The sequence below is a fragment of the Lathamus discolor genome, chromosome 6 (assembly GCF_037157495.1).
Source record: "Lathamus discolor isolate bLatDis1 chromosome 6, bLatDis1.hap1, whole genome shotgun sequence".
Lineage (NCBI taxonomy): Eukaryota > Metazoa > Chordata > Aves > Psittaciformes > Psittacidae > Lathamus > Lathamus discolor.
This window is the reverse complement of record NC_088889.1, coordinates 26,437,522-26,454,074: the sequence shown is the minus strand read 5'-3', so window position 1 is coordinate 26,454,074 and position 16,553 is coordinate 26,437,522. Positions and strand designations below refer to the sequence as shown.

Below are 16,553 nucleotides of genomic sequence, written 5' to 3'. Positions count from 1 at the left end.
GTTTTACTGTGATAATGCAAGTGGAAGAATACAAATACCAGTTGCTCTTCCATTACAAATTACTGAAATGAGTCCTGATAATTGCCAACTAAATCCACTTAATTTCTGAAAATAATTGCTACTGTAACAATTTATGAAAAGAACTTTAATTTTACTATGTATCAGTTGTATCATTAGTGTAGGTCAGCTATATTAAACATACTCTGTAACATGAAGCAGAATCTGAAGTATTCTGATCATTTGTTTCTCCCAGCTGCTATTTAAGATATGATGGCCTATTTTTCCTGTCGTAGGCACAGCTAGTTTATAACAAATAGCATGCAATTACTTAGCCCAAGGTGAAGCTGAATTTCAGTATTTTAACTTGGAATAGCATTATGGAAGCTCCTGATGGAGGCTGTTAAGAGAGGTTCTTGCATAGACATGGGTGAAACTGGAGTTGTGGCCTCTTGTGTTTCACCACTTGAGTTCCATGGACTCGATCTGTCATTAAATGACTAATTCCACATTTAGAATTGTAAAAAATGGAAGTCGATCTCACAGTGTATCACAAAAATCTTCTCTATAAAAACAGGGGTTTGAAGCATATTTTATGTTGCTTCTTTCATTTGATCTATAGATGAAGTAGATAAGGATTAAAAACGTATGTGTGTCAGGGGAGGTTTGTGCCCTTGGAAAAACAGCATCCCCAATGTACTGCTTAAAGTCTGGAACAAGAAGCTTCATGGGACAGAAGACTACATTTCTGAGTACTTCAGATTTTAAAATTGATTTCAGTATTTCAAGTGTCAGCCTCCTAAACCTATAATAGAGAAAAGCTTGAGCTTGTTTTCAGTCTTTGTGTGTGTTCTTGTTCTAGGCTTGAGCTAGGCAGCTTAAAAGCAGTGTACATCTTGGAAAGCGGGCTGCTTATTTTGTCCATTTGTGGAGCTCCCTCACTAATGGTGATGTGGGGTTTTGTTTGTTTTGGTTTGGTTTTTTTCCTCCCCTGTTCCTTATTTAATTCAGCTACTTGGTGGAGTTCAGTATGGCTTCCTGCCTTTGTTTTACTTGTGTTTGTTGTTCTTTCCTTTTGCAATTATTAGTTTGTTTGTAAACTTAACAGCCCTATTAATCCGTAGATCAGAGTATGATTAAAAAAGCTGCTGCTGGGGCTGATAAACACGTCAGTCCTACTACCACAGGTAAGACCTCGAAGCAACAGAACTTCCAAGATACATGTTACTGACAAAGTAATCGTACTGACTTGTTCCTCTTACTGACTTCTAACAGCAATGACATGTTTGGGGTTTGACTGTTATGTCAGTTACCACTGGTGTGAACTAGCTGTTGTAAATAAAATTAAGCAGCTCTACAGTAAATAGTGGATTAATTGAATAACGTACAGTTTGTCTGTGTGCTGTGTGAGAGATTCATGGTGTTGTTTTCTACACTAGCTGACCATAGGGCTAGATCTTTAAATCTCTAGTTCCAGTAGTGTGGGTTCTGGGCTGGTGCTGGATTTGAACCAAAACCTCTGTTAAAGATTGCAGGTGTTATTCCTGGCTGCTGCTAGTTTCAATTTCCTAAGGTTAGGAGAGTAAACAGATTCCAGCTAGTTCATTCCAGCTTACTTTTTAATAGGCATTTTTTTATAGAACTACAAAGAAGGAAAACATTTTAATTACTTGTTTATTTAACTTTAATTGTTGTTCTAATTTGTGAACTCAAAGCCTCGTTAAAGTTTTTGTGGGCTACAGAGACCTTGTCAGGAAACAAATCCACAACCGCTCAACTGTAGCTATCTGTGAATCTGTAGTATGCAACAGAGTCAGTTTTGTACATACAGATTAATTAGGACTTTGCAGCAATTAGGAAACAGGCACTACAGCATCCATCACTAAACTACAGAAATAATTTAATTTGAAAGAATGAATGCTGTAGCAGTAAATAGGATCATGATATCTGAATCCCTTAATTAAAACTGAAAAGTAAAAACAGAGGGACATGAGAAGCTAAAGTACAGTAGATTTTAGGTGTTTTGTATAAGCTCTAAAGATAGCATTAGTCTGCTAAAATAGATCATGGAAGCCAGGGCTCAAGGGCACCATGAATTTCAGGTCTTGTTTAGCCTTTCTGTAAAGCTTCCCATAAAATCAGAGAGCCCTTGCTCTTCCCATCCTTGGTAAGATCGATACTGTCTCACTCTATTGATCTTCTGTGCTTAGGCTCTCAGATCCTCAGTGAACCTGGAGAAAACTTTCTTCTTTGTTGTCATTATCTTGTTTTCCTGTCATCCTTCAGTCTTCTAAGCCAAATAAACCTTGTTCCTGCAATATTTCCTTATACGTTGTTTTCTAAATTTCTTTCCTCTGGACAAGTGAATTATGAATATGTAACGAGGAAGTGTATATTCTAACAAAGTTTCAAGACAAAGTTTGTCTTGAAAGTTTCATTGCCTGTATTTACTGATCTAATCTTCTCAAGGCACAGGCTTTTGCATCTATTTTCTTTAGTTCAATGTATGAAAACTTCGGATGAACAAGTCAGTGAATGCTTGCCATTGGTGCTACAATTAAGAGTTATAACTTAGGACTGTATGCATCTGTTAATGTTTCAGTTTGGTTTTTTAGATTATTTATCCTCAGCAATCTGTTTTTGAAGAGCATTTGTAGGCATTCTCTCTGCAATCCTCTCCTACTTCAAATTTTATGTTCCTTAAGTGACTTGTAACTGCTGCCTTCTCTCAGGTGTTGTTTTGCTGAACTGCAGAGACTTTTGGGATCTTTAGAAGGCAAAATTCTATCAAATTTCAAGTGATTCCAGCTTTCTTCCCTGCTGTAGAGAGAGCACTAGTCATGTTTGTGTCTGTTTTCAGGCTATGGTCCACTGTAGTTTTCATGTTTATACTCATTGCTTGCAGGTTTAACCACTGTTTGTTTTGTAACTAATTTCTAATGTACTTGAATGGGACTTTTCTGTTATTCTAATATTAATTATAGGTATGACATGTATATGCTTTTTTGAGCCAATGTTTGATCAGAAGAACTTAGGTAGATAATGTCAGCTCATTAAGTCTACTGTTCTGCTGATTTTAATCATTTCTTCTGACAAAACGGCAAAATTCCTTCTGTTAAACATAAGCCCACATTCATTGAAAGAAGACCTTTAGGGGGAATAGGGATTTCTTAATAGATAATTTGCTTGTGAAAAATCTGCAAGAACATTGAGGGGTGAAGAGCAGGAATTTCTGGGATCCCAACCTGCCTTCATTTCTATCAGTCCTCTGAATTCTATCCAGGAGGGCAAGAGACTGACTGTCTTTTAAGAGAGCAGGATTGGTTTTGGTGGCAACGACTACCATTGCATTTGCCAGTAAGCTCCTTGAGCTACAATAGAGTTTTACAGATGAGAAAGGTTATAGACTTGTGTGCGTAAACCATATGCAGATGATTGGCTTGATATGATTAATATTAATAAAAATCCTCTTTGTTATATTCCTCATCTATGGTGAATTTGGCAATAATGAAACTAAAATTATACTTTAAAATATTCTAATGTTTTTTGGGATAATAAAAGAAGGCAAATTAAAACAATGACTCCATCTTATGCTTGTTTTATAGCAAGACCGCTGGTACAAACCCTGCCTTTAAGGACTACTGTTAATAATGGAAATGTGTTACCAAAGAAACCAAGTGGCTCTTTACCTTCCCCATCAGGAGCCAGAAAGGAAACTGCATCACCAGCAGTAAAAAGGTATGCATCGATCATAAACCTTATAATTGCAAAATTGGTGGTGTATTTCATCTTTTAAGCTTCTAGATGTGTGGATTTTCTCACTTGCAAAACAATGGTCTATATATTTAGTTTGGAAAAGAGAGATGGATTTCATTCTAAGAGGCTTTAAGCTTGCTTGTTCTAATTAGAATTAAGGTTTTTCCATTAATATTGAAGGAATGCATAATGCTTGCTCTACTAGTTTGTGTTTTTTCTTGATAATATGGTTGAGCATATAGAAAACAAAGCATTTCTACTGTGCTGTTGCACATCACATGAAACGTAGTACAGAAATTCTTTTAGTAGATAGTAGAAAATAGTCTAGAGAAAATGCTGTCATTACAAATCAGTATGTTACCTTTGGTTTTCTCTCACTAAAAATTATCATGCAAAACTGCATGTGCAATATTAGAAGCATCTCAGGGAGGAGGAAAATACCACGCCTAATGCATATTTATGCAAATGAAAACATCCATCTTTAGATATCTTACCATTAGTATGTATTTAAGTCCTTTTAAAAATTACTGCTCTCTCTCAATTTGCTCTGTGTGTGTAGCTGTTTTTAAGTGGGCTAGATGTTTTATGCATCTGAGTTATGGGATTGAGGTGGATTGGGTGCAGCTTACATGTGACAGTTCTTGAGGTTCTAAACTGCTGTATGGTTTGCCTGTATAAGCTGATAGCATGGGGTTTTTTTAATTTTTTTTTCATTGTTGTGTGTCATCCTCAGCTTCTTGTAGTGATGATGCTGTCAGCTCTGAGGAGGGCAAGTTGTGGAGATGAGAGCATTAATCTCTTTTATAAAGAGAATTTTTCCTGAAAGAAGGGATGGTGACTAAAGATATGCCACTCTTTGTTACTGTGATGAAGGGGACTGATTTTCCAGGAAACTCCACATTCTGTTATTGCAGAGAAGAGAGAAGCTGTGCCCTGCACAATCAAAACTAGAAAATACCTTATTTGTTTTTGTCGCACGAATGAAGTCCTCTGAGCTCCTATGAACTGGGCTCACTGCAGCTGTAGGTTTTGGCAGGTTGGCCTGATCAGCCCTTAAGATGAGGAAGGGAAATACTGTATGAACAGTATATATATCATTATCAGAATTATATTATCAGACTTTTGAAAATGTGTGCAAAATCAGTGTTTAAGAAGGAATATTATTTTGTATATGCTGAATTTTTAAAGAAATTTGTTCTTTACAAGTTTGGGGTTTTTTTACATTCTCATAATAAAGTTTCAAGTGGTAATTATGAAACACATGAGGGAGCACAAGCATTGCATACTTTACTTGTGGATAGAGGGTATGATTTCTGAGACTTCAAACTCCATCCCTAAGGTTCAGCATAAGGCTTTCTGCCGCAGAGCAGGGTGGATGAAATGCAGGTCAAGATCATACTTGTGCTTTCTGTAGTAGGAGTGTCCTTTGCGTAATTCAGGTGGTCCATCAAGTATTGTTGCAGCCTGTAGGCGTTGTCCTAGATCAGGATCACTGTAGGTAAGTGACACCCTACAGGCCTTCCACCTGCTCCATGTGCAGTCTGGATACCTGGAGTGCTGGGGTGAAAGTATTTAGGGAGCATCCTTAGGGAGTATTTTTGGACTGTCTTGGATCCTGTATGAGAATCTTCCACAGGATAAGCATTTAATGTCCCTTCATTATGCTTTATCCTTTCTCTTTGCTGAAGAGGCTAGACTGAAGGTGCTTTAAATCTGCAGTATGAAGATGTATATTTGGTTTTGGAAAAGAAAAAATACAAATGGGCACTTTTGCTAAAATAGATTGACACTTAAAGAGTGCTTAGGAGAGTGGAGTTATTCCATGTCCTGAAAACAGCAGTTATAAATCCAGGTGCTGTGGAGTCCCGTTCTCTTCAAATGCCATAAAAATCTGTATTGATTGGCTTTAATATGCAAATGTTGTTCTTTAATTTTATTTTTTATAAATTATAGTGAAATATATTTCTGTGCCTTACCTATAAATATACTTCATGAGGAAGAGAGTAAAATGGTAAGGACCCCACCAATGAATTACTGTACAAAATGGATTTTTGTAAACTAATGTCTACTCTTCTCATTTGATAATGAACATTAAAATAACTGATGGGGTTTCATGTTTTTATAGTAAATCATGCTCCAAATATTCAGTATTCAAAGATGGGAGGGGAGTTGGAACTAGATGATCTTTAAAGTCCCTTCCAGCCTAAATCATTCTGTGATTCTATGACGTATTGAGTGTTCCAAATAGCTTTATTGCAAATAGCCAAATAGATAAATCCATTTTGCATCCATTAAGATAAATTCATTCATGCTTTGTGTTTATACTGGACCGTTTAACCTTCAGGAGCTGTATATGTGTATGCATAAAACAGTGATGGAAATACATCAGCAAGATCAAATAGCTTCTTTATTTTTAAGGTGTAGGACTTGTTTATCTGTGTTAGAATCTTCACTCAGTGTTGAACGTTTATAGATGGAATGTAATTTTGAATATTTTTTTTTCCGTAATGATTTCTACTAAGCAGTCATGTTCTTATAGTGCTCTTTTCATACAAACTGATTCCAAAACTGCTGCTGTTTTGTAGTGTAAGTGTTCTTTAGTCCTAAATATAGTAATGTGGCAGAGCAGCTTTAATTAATATCACTCACAGATGTTTTAAAACTTAGTTTCTACTTAGATAATTTTAATAGTTTTCCTGTACTATATAATAGCTGGCGAATGAAGTTGCTAAGCCACTGGGGATCATATTTGAAAAATCATGGCAGTCAGATGAAGTTCCCAATGACTGGAAAAAGGGAAATATAACCCCCATTTTCAAGAAGAGGAAAATGGAAGACCCGGGGAATTACAGAGCAGTCAGCCTCACCTCTGTGCCTGGTAAAATCTTGGAGCACATTCTCCTGGACAGCATGCTAAGGCACATGAAAAACAACAAGGTGCTTTGTGAGAGCCAGCATGGCTTCACTAAGTGGAAATCCTGCCTGACCGATTTGGTGGCCTTCTATGATGGGGCTACGGAACTGATGGACAGGGGTAGAGCAGTTGGTGTCATCTACCTGGACATGTGCAAAGCATTCGACACTGTCCCACATGACATACTTGTCTCTAAATTGGAGAGACATCAATTTGATAGGTGGACCACTTGGTGGATAAAGAACTGGCTGGCTGGCCGCACACAAAGAGTTGTGGTCATTGGCTCGATGTCCGGCTGGAGACCGGTAACAAGTGGTTTCCCTCAGGCATCGGTGTTGGGACCGGTCTTGATCAACATCTTTGTTGGTGACATGGACAGTGGGATTGAGTGCGCCCTCAACAAGTCTGCCGATGACACCAAGCTGTGTGGTTCAGTTCATACGCTGGAGGGAAGGAATGCCATCCAGAGGGACCTCGATATGCTTGTGAGGTGGGCTGATGCCAACCTTATAAAGTTCAACCATGACAAGTGTAAGGTCCTACAGCTGGGTCAGAGCAATCCCATGCACAGGTACAGGCTGGGCAGAGATTCAAAGCAGCCCTGCAGGGAAGGACTTGGGGGTGCTGGTCGATGAGAAAATGAACGTGAGCCAGCTTCAGTGTGCGCTCGCAGCCCAGAAAGCCAACCGTATCCTGAGCTGCATCAAAAGGAGCGTGACCAGCAGGTTGAAGGAGGTGATCCTGCCCCTCTACTCTGTTCTCGTGAGACCTCACCTGGAGTATTGTGTGCAGTTCTGGTGTCCTCAACATAAAAAGGACATGGAACTGCTGGAACAAGTCCAGAGAAGGGCCACGAGGATGATCAGGGGACTGGAGCACCTCCCATATGAAGACAGGCTGAGAAAGTTGGGGCTGTTCAGCCTGGAGGAGAGAAGGCTGCGTGGAGACCTCATAGCAGCCTTCCAGTATCTGAAGGGGGCCTATAGGGATGCTGGGGAAGGACTATTCTTTAGGGACTGTAGGGATAGAACAAGGGGTAATGGGTTAAAACTTAAACAGGGGAAGTTTAGATTGGATATAAGGAGGAAATTCTTTCCTGTTAGGGTGGTCAGGCACTGGAATGGGTTGCCCAGGGAAGCTGTGAATGCTCCATCCCTGGCGGTGTTCAAGGCCAGGTTGTATGAAGCCCTGGGTGAGATGGTTTAGTGTGAGGTGTCCCTGCCCATGGCAGGGCGGTTGAAACTAGATGATCTTAATGTTCTTTCCAACCCTAACTATTCTATGATTCTATGATTCTATACAACAAAGATGCATAATGGAAAAAGAAAAGAAAATTTTCAAAATATGAAAAAGGTAAAATTTGAAAAGTGATAGAAAAATTAAAAAAAAAGTAAGAAACTACCCACCCACCCACCACCCCCCTTCTAAACCTTTGGTCTGCTGTTGGGAATTACAAGTATCTGCTTGGATTGCTACAGTAGAAAATATAATCTTCAATTTTTTTCTTACCTGTGACCATATTTTCAAAACATGCAAACATCCAGGTGAAATGGAGTCCTTCCCCCTCTTTTACTGAACAGACTTATGGAAAGGGGGCTTACAAACAAATAACTTCAGATTCCTCTGTTCTCCGCTACTTTCACCATTTGGGTTAAGAAGTGTGTGATGTCCTATTGAAATGTCTGTCCCTTGAAACAGTATGTCATGTGTATTTATATAAATACATGTAAATAATCTGCATGGGGACTGACTGTGCATCCACGCATTCCTCTGCTTAGAAACAGATGTACTTGTGTGTATGTCTGCAGACAAATCTCATTTCATACAATAGCTGTATTTAAATGTGTTGGTTAACTCATTTGAACCCACAGGTTGGTATGTGGTTTATCTGCCTGCTGGATTACCAAGGAGACGCAGTTCAGAGGTCACTACATTTTCTGATTTCCCATTTAATATTTGAAATGGAAATGACTTCTTCTGGCAGGAATATAAAATTGGAGGTAATAAGAAAGGCTCGAGGCTGAAAGGGTGGAGCTAGCAGGCTTTTATTTGTGTTCTGCTGCATATTCTCTCAATGACCTTATGCAAATCATTTAACCTCTATGCATATTGGTTTTCCATACGTAAACCATGTATCTCTGGATATCAGTATGTTGTTATAATACTTAATGTGATAATTAGATCCAGATCTTGCAGAGTGTTGGGTAACCTCAACTGACTCTGACTTCAATTAGAATCAAGGGCACCAAACCCTCCTTCAGCATTCAGATTTCTTATAGTCAGCACCCAGTTATCCAAGTTATGGAAGGAATGAAATAATCTGAATAGAGCAAAAGCACAAGTCCAAAACATAGGTGAATTGCACTGTGAAAGTATATGGTGGTAATACAATGCAAGACAGAAAGGCTGGTGGTACTAGGACCAAAAATTCTGATCCAGCACCAGGAGGTGCTGCTGTACTCAGGACCTCCGTGCCCTGTGAACACAGCTGGGCTGCTTCCAGATGCAAGGCAGCTAATGCAGAGCTGAAGTGATTTTGTAATGGGCTGGATAATCACCTGACACGGAGAACTGAGAGTTTCCTGCCTCTGCAAAGTTTTTCTAAGTCTTTGCAAAAAGCCTTTGCTCAGAGGATTTGATTTTTTGTTGTAGAAGTGTCTAAGCTATTTTGAGTACCAGCTTTTCAAATGCTGCCATATTTTTATTCTGAACTTTGTGCTTAGAATAAGTGTTTGAAATTATTCATTCAGAATAAGATGAGCTTTGTGTATTGTGAGCAAAAGTTTCCCTTCCCCCTTTCTTTTGCATGTCATATGGCTTGAAGTTCACTGCTTAACACTAAATTTGTCTTTGGAATTTGGCCAGTGCACAGTAGTAATGTTTTGTGTTCCCTAATAAAATCTAGGGGTTTGTGACTCATCTAGGATAGCTTTGTTTCCAAGAGTTTGAGGGGGAAAAAAAGGAAAGAAAAAAAAAATTAAGGGAGGAGAACGCAGACAGTACCTTTCCCAGTAGGGATGCTGCTGCAAGCTGCAGGCTAACACATACTTTGCCGTTTAAAAGGAGACAATCAGTCATTCTTTCTCCCCCAGCAGATTGCAAAGTAGTACAATGATGCAAACTCTGACAATGGAGATCAAAAGGAAGAAGCTGGAACAAAGAAAACATAAAGAGCTTTGTTTGTAGGGAGAATAAAATACTTTAATATGATAAATTCCTGATCTTCTAAACTCCAAACACATGGCCCCTAAGAAATTGTTCAGTCGCCTGGAATTAATGTTCTGTGTTCTGTTCTGAGGGTAACGATGGTTTGTAACTGGCACATACACAAACTCGATATCAAACCTTCAATTAAGTCTCCTGTTTAACACTTAACTCTCAAAGAAAATGTTTTAAAATAAAGAGAATGTAAACTAAAAAGGAAATCCCTCTCCACTGAACTTTGAGTGGCAGAACTATTGTGCCACTTCACCGTATCTCTGACAATTAAAGTTGTTAGTGCATTTTGCTCAAAGGCATAAGGAAATTAAAGTCATATGTTATTCTTGAATTTATTCTAATTGATTTAAATGAGGGTCAGAAAGAGAGCTAGACAAGTTTCAAAATATTAATATCATCAGTTACTGTCTTAAGATGATTGTGCTATTTTTGTAATTTATTAAAAGGCTTTTTTTTTTAAATAGGCAAAATTAAATATATCTTCAGTGTGTGTATATATATATATATGTATACATATATAAAAATTGTGGCCAGATTTGTCCACCACAATTCAGTAATACAACCATCTGAAACATTCATGCTATGCAATGGTATATGTACATATATATGAGGATTTATTTTCTTGTCTTTATTGTTGCTTTTTTAATAGTCTTTGTCTTCTAGCCGGATCATCTGTCTTGTTTCTTCAGCTAGCCTCTTTTTCTTTTTTGTTGTTTTGAGTGGCTTTACAAATGGTTGATGTATTGCAGCATTGCTGAGATTTTGTCATTCAAAGATACATTAGTGTTCTTGAATGTATGGTTTGAAATGATCAAACATCTAACTGAGTCAATAAGCACTGTGTTGTTTACTCTTGCACGTGACTTCATACCTTGAAAGCATGCAGTTATGTCTCTTAATGTAAGTTTGGTTTAAATGTCTTGTTTCCACATTTTATTGTTGCATTCACTTTTTATTCTGCTTTGTTTACGCACCTCTCAATCTGGATTAAGCAGGTCTGTGAATCTTCTCAATGCATGCAAACTGAAAAAGCCTGCTCTAAGGTGAGGGATCCTTAAACTGAGCTTCAACACTACAAAGCTATTGTTTTTCCTTTCCATTTCAGTTAACCACATAGAAAGTGTCTGGTTTAATACAAGCATTAACATGGTAGAACTGTAACTGTTATTCCCATTTTTAACATTTTCAGAAGTATATGTTTCAAACATTCTCATCATTGATAAATGCATTACAAAACTTTGATAATTTTAGCATGACATAATGCAGATACCATAGCTAACATAACTTTTATTATAGGGGTGTTTCATTAGACCACACTGATGTCTTAAGTTAAAAATTGTGATACCAGATGTTATCTTTTTATATGATTGAAAATGATGTCTTTTCATATCACTAAAGTGGAAGCCAAGTGCTGGAATCCAGTTATAGTGTTGCAAACCTGTAAGTTAAATGAGTATTTTTCTGTCATTTTAAATTCCTTCTCATGTGACAGTGTTTCTGTTGTAGCCATGGCCATAATCAGTGGTGTTTAACACTACAGCTACCAAAATGTATAAATGCCAAAATTGAGTTAATGGGATGGAGTTATCATCCTCATTTCCCACCACCTGCTAATAATTCTCACTGGGCTATTGTTGTTGTTTTTGAGAGTTTAAAATAAAATTTGTCAGAAGATAGCATTCCTAGTTAGTTTAAGCAGCAATGGATGTAAGCCAAAAGAGTTTAAAAGAATTTTGTTCTTGTGGTAAAAGTATTTTTTATACTGATGTGAGACTTCATTATTCAGAAAGAAGATAGCATTGCACTTCTAAGCTTTAGTCCCACCCATCTGGGATTTTTTTATCCACCAGTTCATCTTCTGAATGTTGATAGCTATAAAAAAACCCCAAGCAACATTAAAATTAGTTTAATATTGCTTCTGTAACTTACTTTTTTTTTTTATCAGTGTAGGCTGATATTGCCTATTCTTTTCCTTAACCAGGAAAAGATGCCAAAATGAAGGCCTGATCCTGTAAAATCACACATAGAAGATATTTTTGCAAGGACTCATGCTAATAAAGCTAATAAAGCTGTTTTACTTGAAGAAAACCATTTGAGTATCAAGACTTTATTTTTTTAACTGGAATAGTATTAAATTGGATGATGTTACAAGATGCAGGGAAAAGAGTTAAATGTTAACAGTATATTATTTGATTTACTAGAGGAGGTTTTTTATGCATTTGATATTGAGATGACTTGGATGATGTTAGGCTAGCGTAGAAGACACTTATTTATGAAATGGAGACAGAATTCTTTTACTGCCTTTTCCCTTCTCCTAGGAATGTATTTGTTCTGTGCCTGTGTGTAACTTCACATTCTGCTTGCTCTCTTACATTGCTCTCTCCACAGAAACACTATTTTTTAAATATCAGCTTAATCATTTGAATCATGCTGAATTTGAATATGAAAATGAAGTGCTCAACATCTGGCCTACCATCGCATGTTCCAGAAAGTTTTTTATCAAGCTGCCTGAGCTGCATCTTAACATGCGCCTGCTCTGTTGAGCTCGCCCTGGATGAGGGCTTCCTTTCCGAAGGGCGGTTGCTTTGCAGAAAGACTCTGATTCTGTTACTCGCATAGTTTCTGTAACTGATCTTCAGCTGAGGTGTTGAAGCGTTCCTCACCAGGCTGGTAAAAAGACATGAGGGAGCAGGAATATATTTGTTGGGTTTCATTTGGTTTTGCCCTTTTAAAAAGTGTATCAGTGGTAGTGTACATTTGATAAGCTGAATAATTTTTTGTCTAGAAAGAGAAGTCTAGCTCATTTCTTTTAGTTATGAAGAGCCAATGCCTCTCTTACACCGCATATGAAGTAGACAGAGCCTGAGAAGCTGGCTGAGATAACAGAGTAGGGATAGTTGTTAGAGGCTAATGGGGAGCTTCGGAATAGTCCTCAGGGATGCTTGAGATGAGCCTTACGGTAAGCAAAGCATCCCTGGGGGTGTACGGAGGTCAAGGGGGGAGCTGGCTGGAACTGGTGAAGGGGGTGACTGGAATGAGATTGGGGCTTGAAGGAGCAAGAACAGAAAGAGCTGACATTTTCACAGGGGGAATGAGCTTGAGGTTGGGATTTGGATAGACGGGTATGAGCTTGAAAGCAATCATTGGTGTCCATGGCTTCTGGAGTGAGAGAGCTGCTGAAGGTGGTCATTCAGTTACTGGGATGTTATGGTTAAAGGACATTTCTGTTCTGCTCTTTGCAAAGGAGAAAACGGTACAGGACTGGGGTAAGGAGTAATGAGACCTTGACACTGAGTCCCGTAATTCAGGCACTGCCGTGGGGAATGATTCCTGCCTCAGACTGGGTAATGCTTCCTGCGTCTCTCTGCTGCACATGGAGTGCACCAAAGTAAAAAGCATCACGCAGCTCATGGTCTTACCCTTAGCTAGAAGTGCTTCCTACCCTTCCTAGGAAGCACTCCTTTAGGGAGAAGTGCTTTGGACTAAAGAGTAACCACAATAATTTATTCCTATTAGGTGTAAGCTCTGAGTGGGCTTCTCTTTCACTTACTAAGTAATACTTCTGGTTTGGCTCATGTGTTTTGATCAGAGAAGGCTGGATATCTAAGGGGTGCCATAAAGTCATACAAGAGCTCCCTGATAGCTATCTTGGCAGGAAAGATGATTGAAGAGGGAGAGACAAGGCAAAGCTTTAAGCCTTTGAGAAATCCCTTGTCAGGAGATGTGGGAAATCTATACATACATGTAAGTAGGAAGCATACTTTTTCGACAAGCTAATAAGAAATGCAGGCTCGTTCACCATTAGTCACACTTTGGGGTATGTTAAAGCTAGCTTTGAAACACAGAACAGTTGATACTGAATGAAGACACAAAGTTAGCTTGCTGGTGCTCAAATTTTGACCTACTTTTGGCATTCTCTGTAGTCTGCCTGGAGCTGTCAGGTAATATGCTTTCTCTTTAAGTCTTTCACTTTCTGATTAAGAAAGTCCAAAAGTCCAGAAGAGTGGAATAGTATTCAGAGATTTGAAATGCAATGAGGAAAATAGGTATTGAAACTTACTCTATGATACTGGTTTAGCCTATCTTCTATTTTATGATTAAGGAAAAAGCAGTATGTTTGTTGCACCAGGTACTCAGCAAAACTCTTTTTAACAAATCAAGTTATGATTAAAAACAAAGTTGTGGTTATTTTTAGGGTCAGCATTCTCCTTGATACATTTTCAAAAAATATTTGTTGTAGACATAAGTGCTTTTACAAGTGCTACTGTAAAACTTGCTCCATTTTTTATTAGCACCATTAAGAGAACCAGTTCAACTGAGCGTGTGTCCCCAGGCGGTCGGAGGGAAAGCTATGGAGATTCCAAAGGGAGTCGCAACCGCACTGGATCCACCAGCAGTTCATCTAGCGGTAAAAAGAACAGTGAAAGGTAATGTTACCTAAATATCTATCTCCTTTCTCTGCCTACTGCCCTGATAATGAAAGTAGTTTCTTTAGTGAAATTAGTTTCTCAAGTTTTGCAAATTTTGGGAGCTTTTTTATATATTTTTTTAAGCTCCAACAGTTAGACAAAAGTATATTTTAAAGCATTTCAGATAAAATAGGTTTTCGAATTCAGACATTTATTTGCCTCATTTCCAAACCATAAACAATGTGAGAAAATTGGAGTTGCCTGGAAAAGTTCATGATTATTAAACATGCTCTTTTCCATTATCTTAGTGGTTTCCTGTGGTGTTCAAGTTCCTGACATGTACTTCTTCAAGTTCCTGGCTGTGGTACATTGACCCCAGCTGGTAGCTAAGGACTACATAGGCACCCCCTCTTCCCCAGCAGGATGGGGGAAGAGAACAGAAAGAGCCAAAGTGGTAAAACTCATAGCTCAAGATAAAGGCAGTTCAATAAGTGAAGGAAAGAGGAAGAATAAACAAGTGATGGAAAGCAATCACTCACCACCTCCCACATATAGACTGAGTCCAGCAAGTCTCTGGGCATGACCACCTTGGTCTGATTGTCAGATTAAGGAGAAATGGGGAGAGATCATAGAATCATAGAATAGTTAGGGTTGGAAAGAACATTAAGATCATTTAGTTCCAACCCCCCTCCCAGGGGCAGGGACACCTCACACTAAACCGTGCCACCCAAGGCTCTGTCCAGCTCCGCCTTGAACACCTCCAGGGATGGAGCATTCACAGCTTCCCTGGGCAACCCATTCCAGTGCCTCACCACCCTCACAGGAAAGAACTTCCTCCTTGTATCCAATCTAAACTTCCCCTGTTTAAGTTTTAACCTGTTACCCCTTGTCCTATCCCTACAGTTCCTAACAAATAGTCCTTCCCCAACATCCCTATAGCCCCCCTTCAGATACTGGAAGGCTGCTATGAGGTCTCCACGCAGCCTTCTCTTCTTCAGGCTGAACAGCCCCAACTTCCTCAGCCTATCTTCATATGGGAGGTGCTCCAGTCCCCTGATCATCCTCGTGGCCCTCCTCTGGACTTGTTCCAGCAGTTCCATGCTCTTTTTATGTTGAGGACACCAGAACTACACACAATAATCCAGGTGAGGTCTCACAAGAGCAGAGTAGAGGGGCAGGATCACCTCCTTCGACCTGCTGGTCATGCTCCTTTTGATGCCGCCCAGGATACAGTTGGCTTTGTAGGCTGTGAGCACACAGTGAAGCTGGCTCACATTCATCTTCTCATCGACCAATGCCCCCAAGTATTTCTCCACGGCGCTGCTCTGAATCTCTTCTCTGCCCAGCCTGTACCTGTGCTTGGGATTGCTCCGACACAGCTGTAGTACCTTGCACTTGTAATGGTTGAACTTCATAAGGTTGGCATCAGCCCACCTCACAAGCATATCGAGGTCCCTCTGGATGGCATTCCTTCCCTCCAGCGTATGAACTGAACCACACAGCTTGGTGTCATCAGCAGACTTGTTGAGGGCGCACTCAATCCCACTGTCCATGTCACCAACAAAGATGTTGATCAAGACCGGTCCCAACACCGATGCCTGAGGGACACCACTCGTTACCGGTCTCCAGCTGGACCATGAGCCATTGACCTCTTTGCGTGTGGCCATCCAGCCAGTTCTTTATCCACCAAGGGGTCCACCTATCAAATTGATGTCTCTCCAATTTAGAGACAAGGATGTCGTGTGGGACAGTGTCGAACGCTTTGCACAAGTCCAGGCAGATGACATCAACTGCTCTACCCCGTCCATCAGTTCCATAGCCACATCATAGAAGGCCACCGAATTGGTCAGGCAGGATTTCCCCTTAGTGAAGCCATGCTCCCATGCTAGTACTAACCGTAGAAATGGAATAGAATGATGGCTATCTCTGTGTATCTTTGATGCTTTTCCAAGGGTTTCAGACTTATGATGGCCTTGAACAAATAGGTGATTCATTGAGGTTTGTCAGTATTGGTCAATTTGTTCTTTTGTGTATTGCCTGTTAGTCTTGGCTATTTCATTTACCTGGTCCTATCCCAGTTTCCTATGCAAAAAGTGGTGTTCATGGTACTGTCTCACTGTCTCACTGATGATGTGACTATAGAAACACGGTGTTAATGAAGATCACATAATAACCTCGTTTACCTGTTCTGTCTGGGCATTAGTGCCATCATAGGTGTCATTGAGCTGCTCATAAGCCAATGATATTGTACAGAGCAT

The 16,553-nt window shown here is 39.4% G+C and overlaps 1 protein-coding gene and 1 long non-coding RNA gene across 9 annotated transcripts in view; one reads left to right on the top strand and one right to left on the bottom strand.

Moving 5' to 3' along the window:
* EML1 (EMAP like 1) overlaps positions 1 to 16,553 on the top strand; it is a 134,645-nt gene that overhangs the window by 76,228 nt on the left and 41,864 nt on the right. For 5 of the 7 annotated variants that reach the window (XM_065685365.1, XM_065685363.1, XM_065685364.1 and 2 more), the window contains exons 3-4: positions 3,603 to 3,735; positions 14,179 to 14,313. In XM_065685365.1, the coding sequence (XP_065541437.1) occupies positions 3,603 to 3,735; positions 14,179 to 14,313 (268 nt within the window). The remainder of the gene's footprint in view (positions 1 to 3,602; positions 3,736 to 14,178; positions 14,314 to 16,553) is intronic. The other 2 variants (XM_065685366.1, XM_065685369.1) reach the window with 1 other exon arrangement.
* Positions 14,149 to 16,553, bottom strand: part of LOC136017247 (uncharacterized) — a 33,351-nt gene continuing 30,946 nt past the window's right edge. For both annotated transcript variants that reach the window (XR_010613869.1, XR_010613870.1), the window contains exon 3: positions 14,149 to 14,288. This is a non-coding gene — a long non-coding RNA (uncharacterized LOC136017247). The remainder of the gene's footprint in view (positions 14,289 to 16,553) is intronic.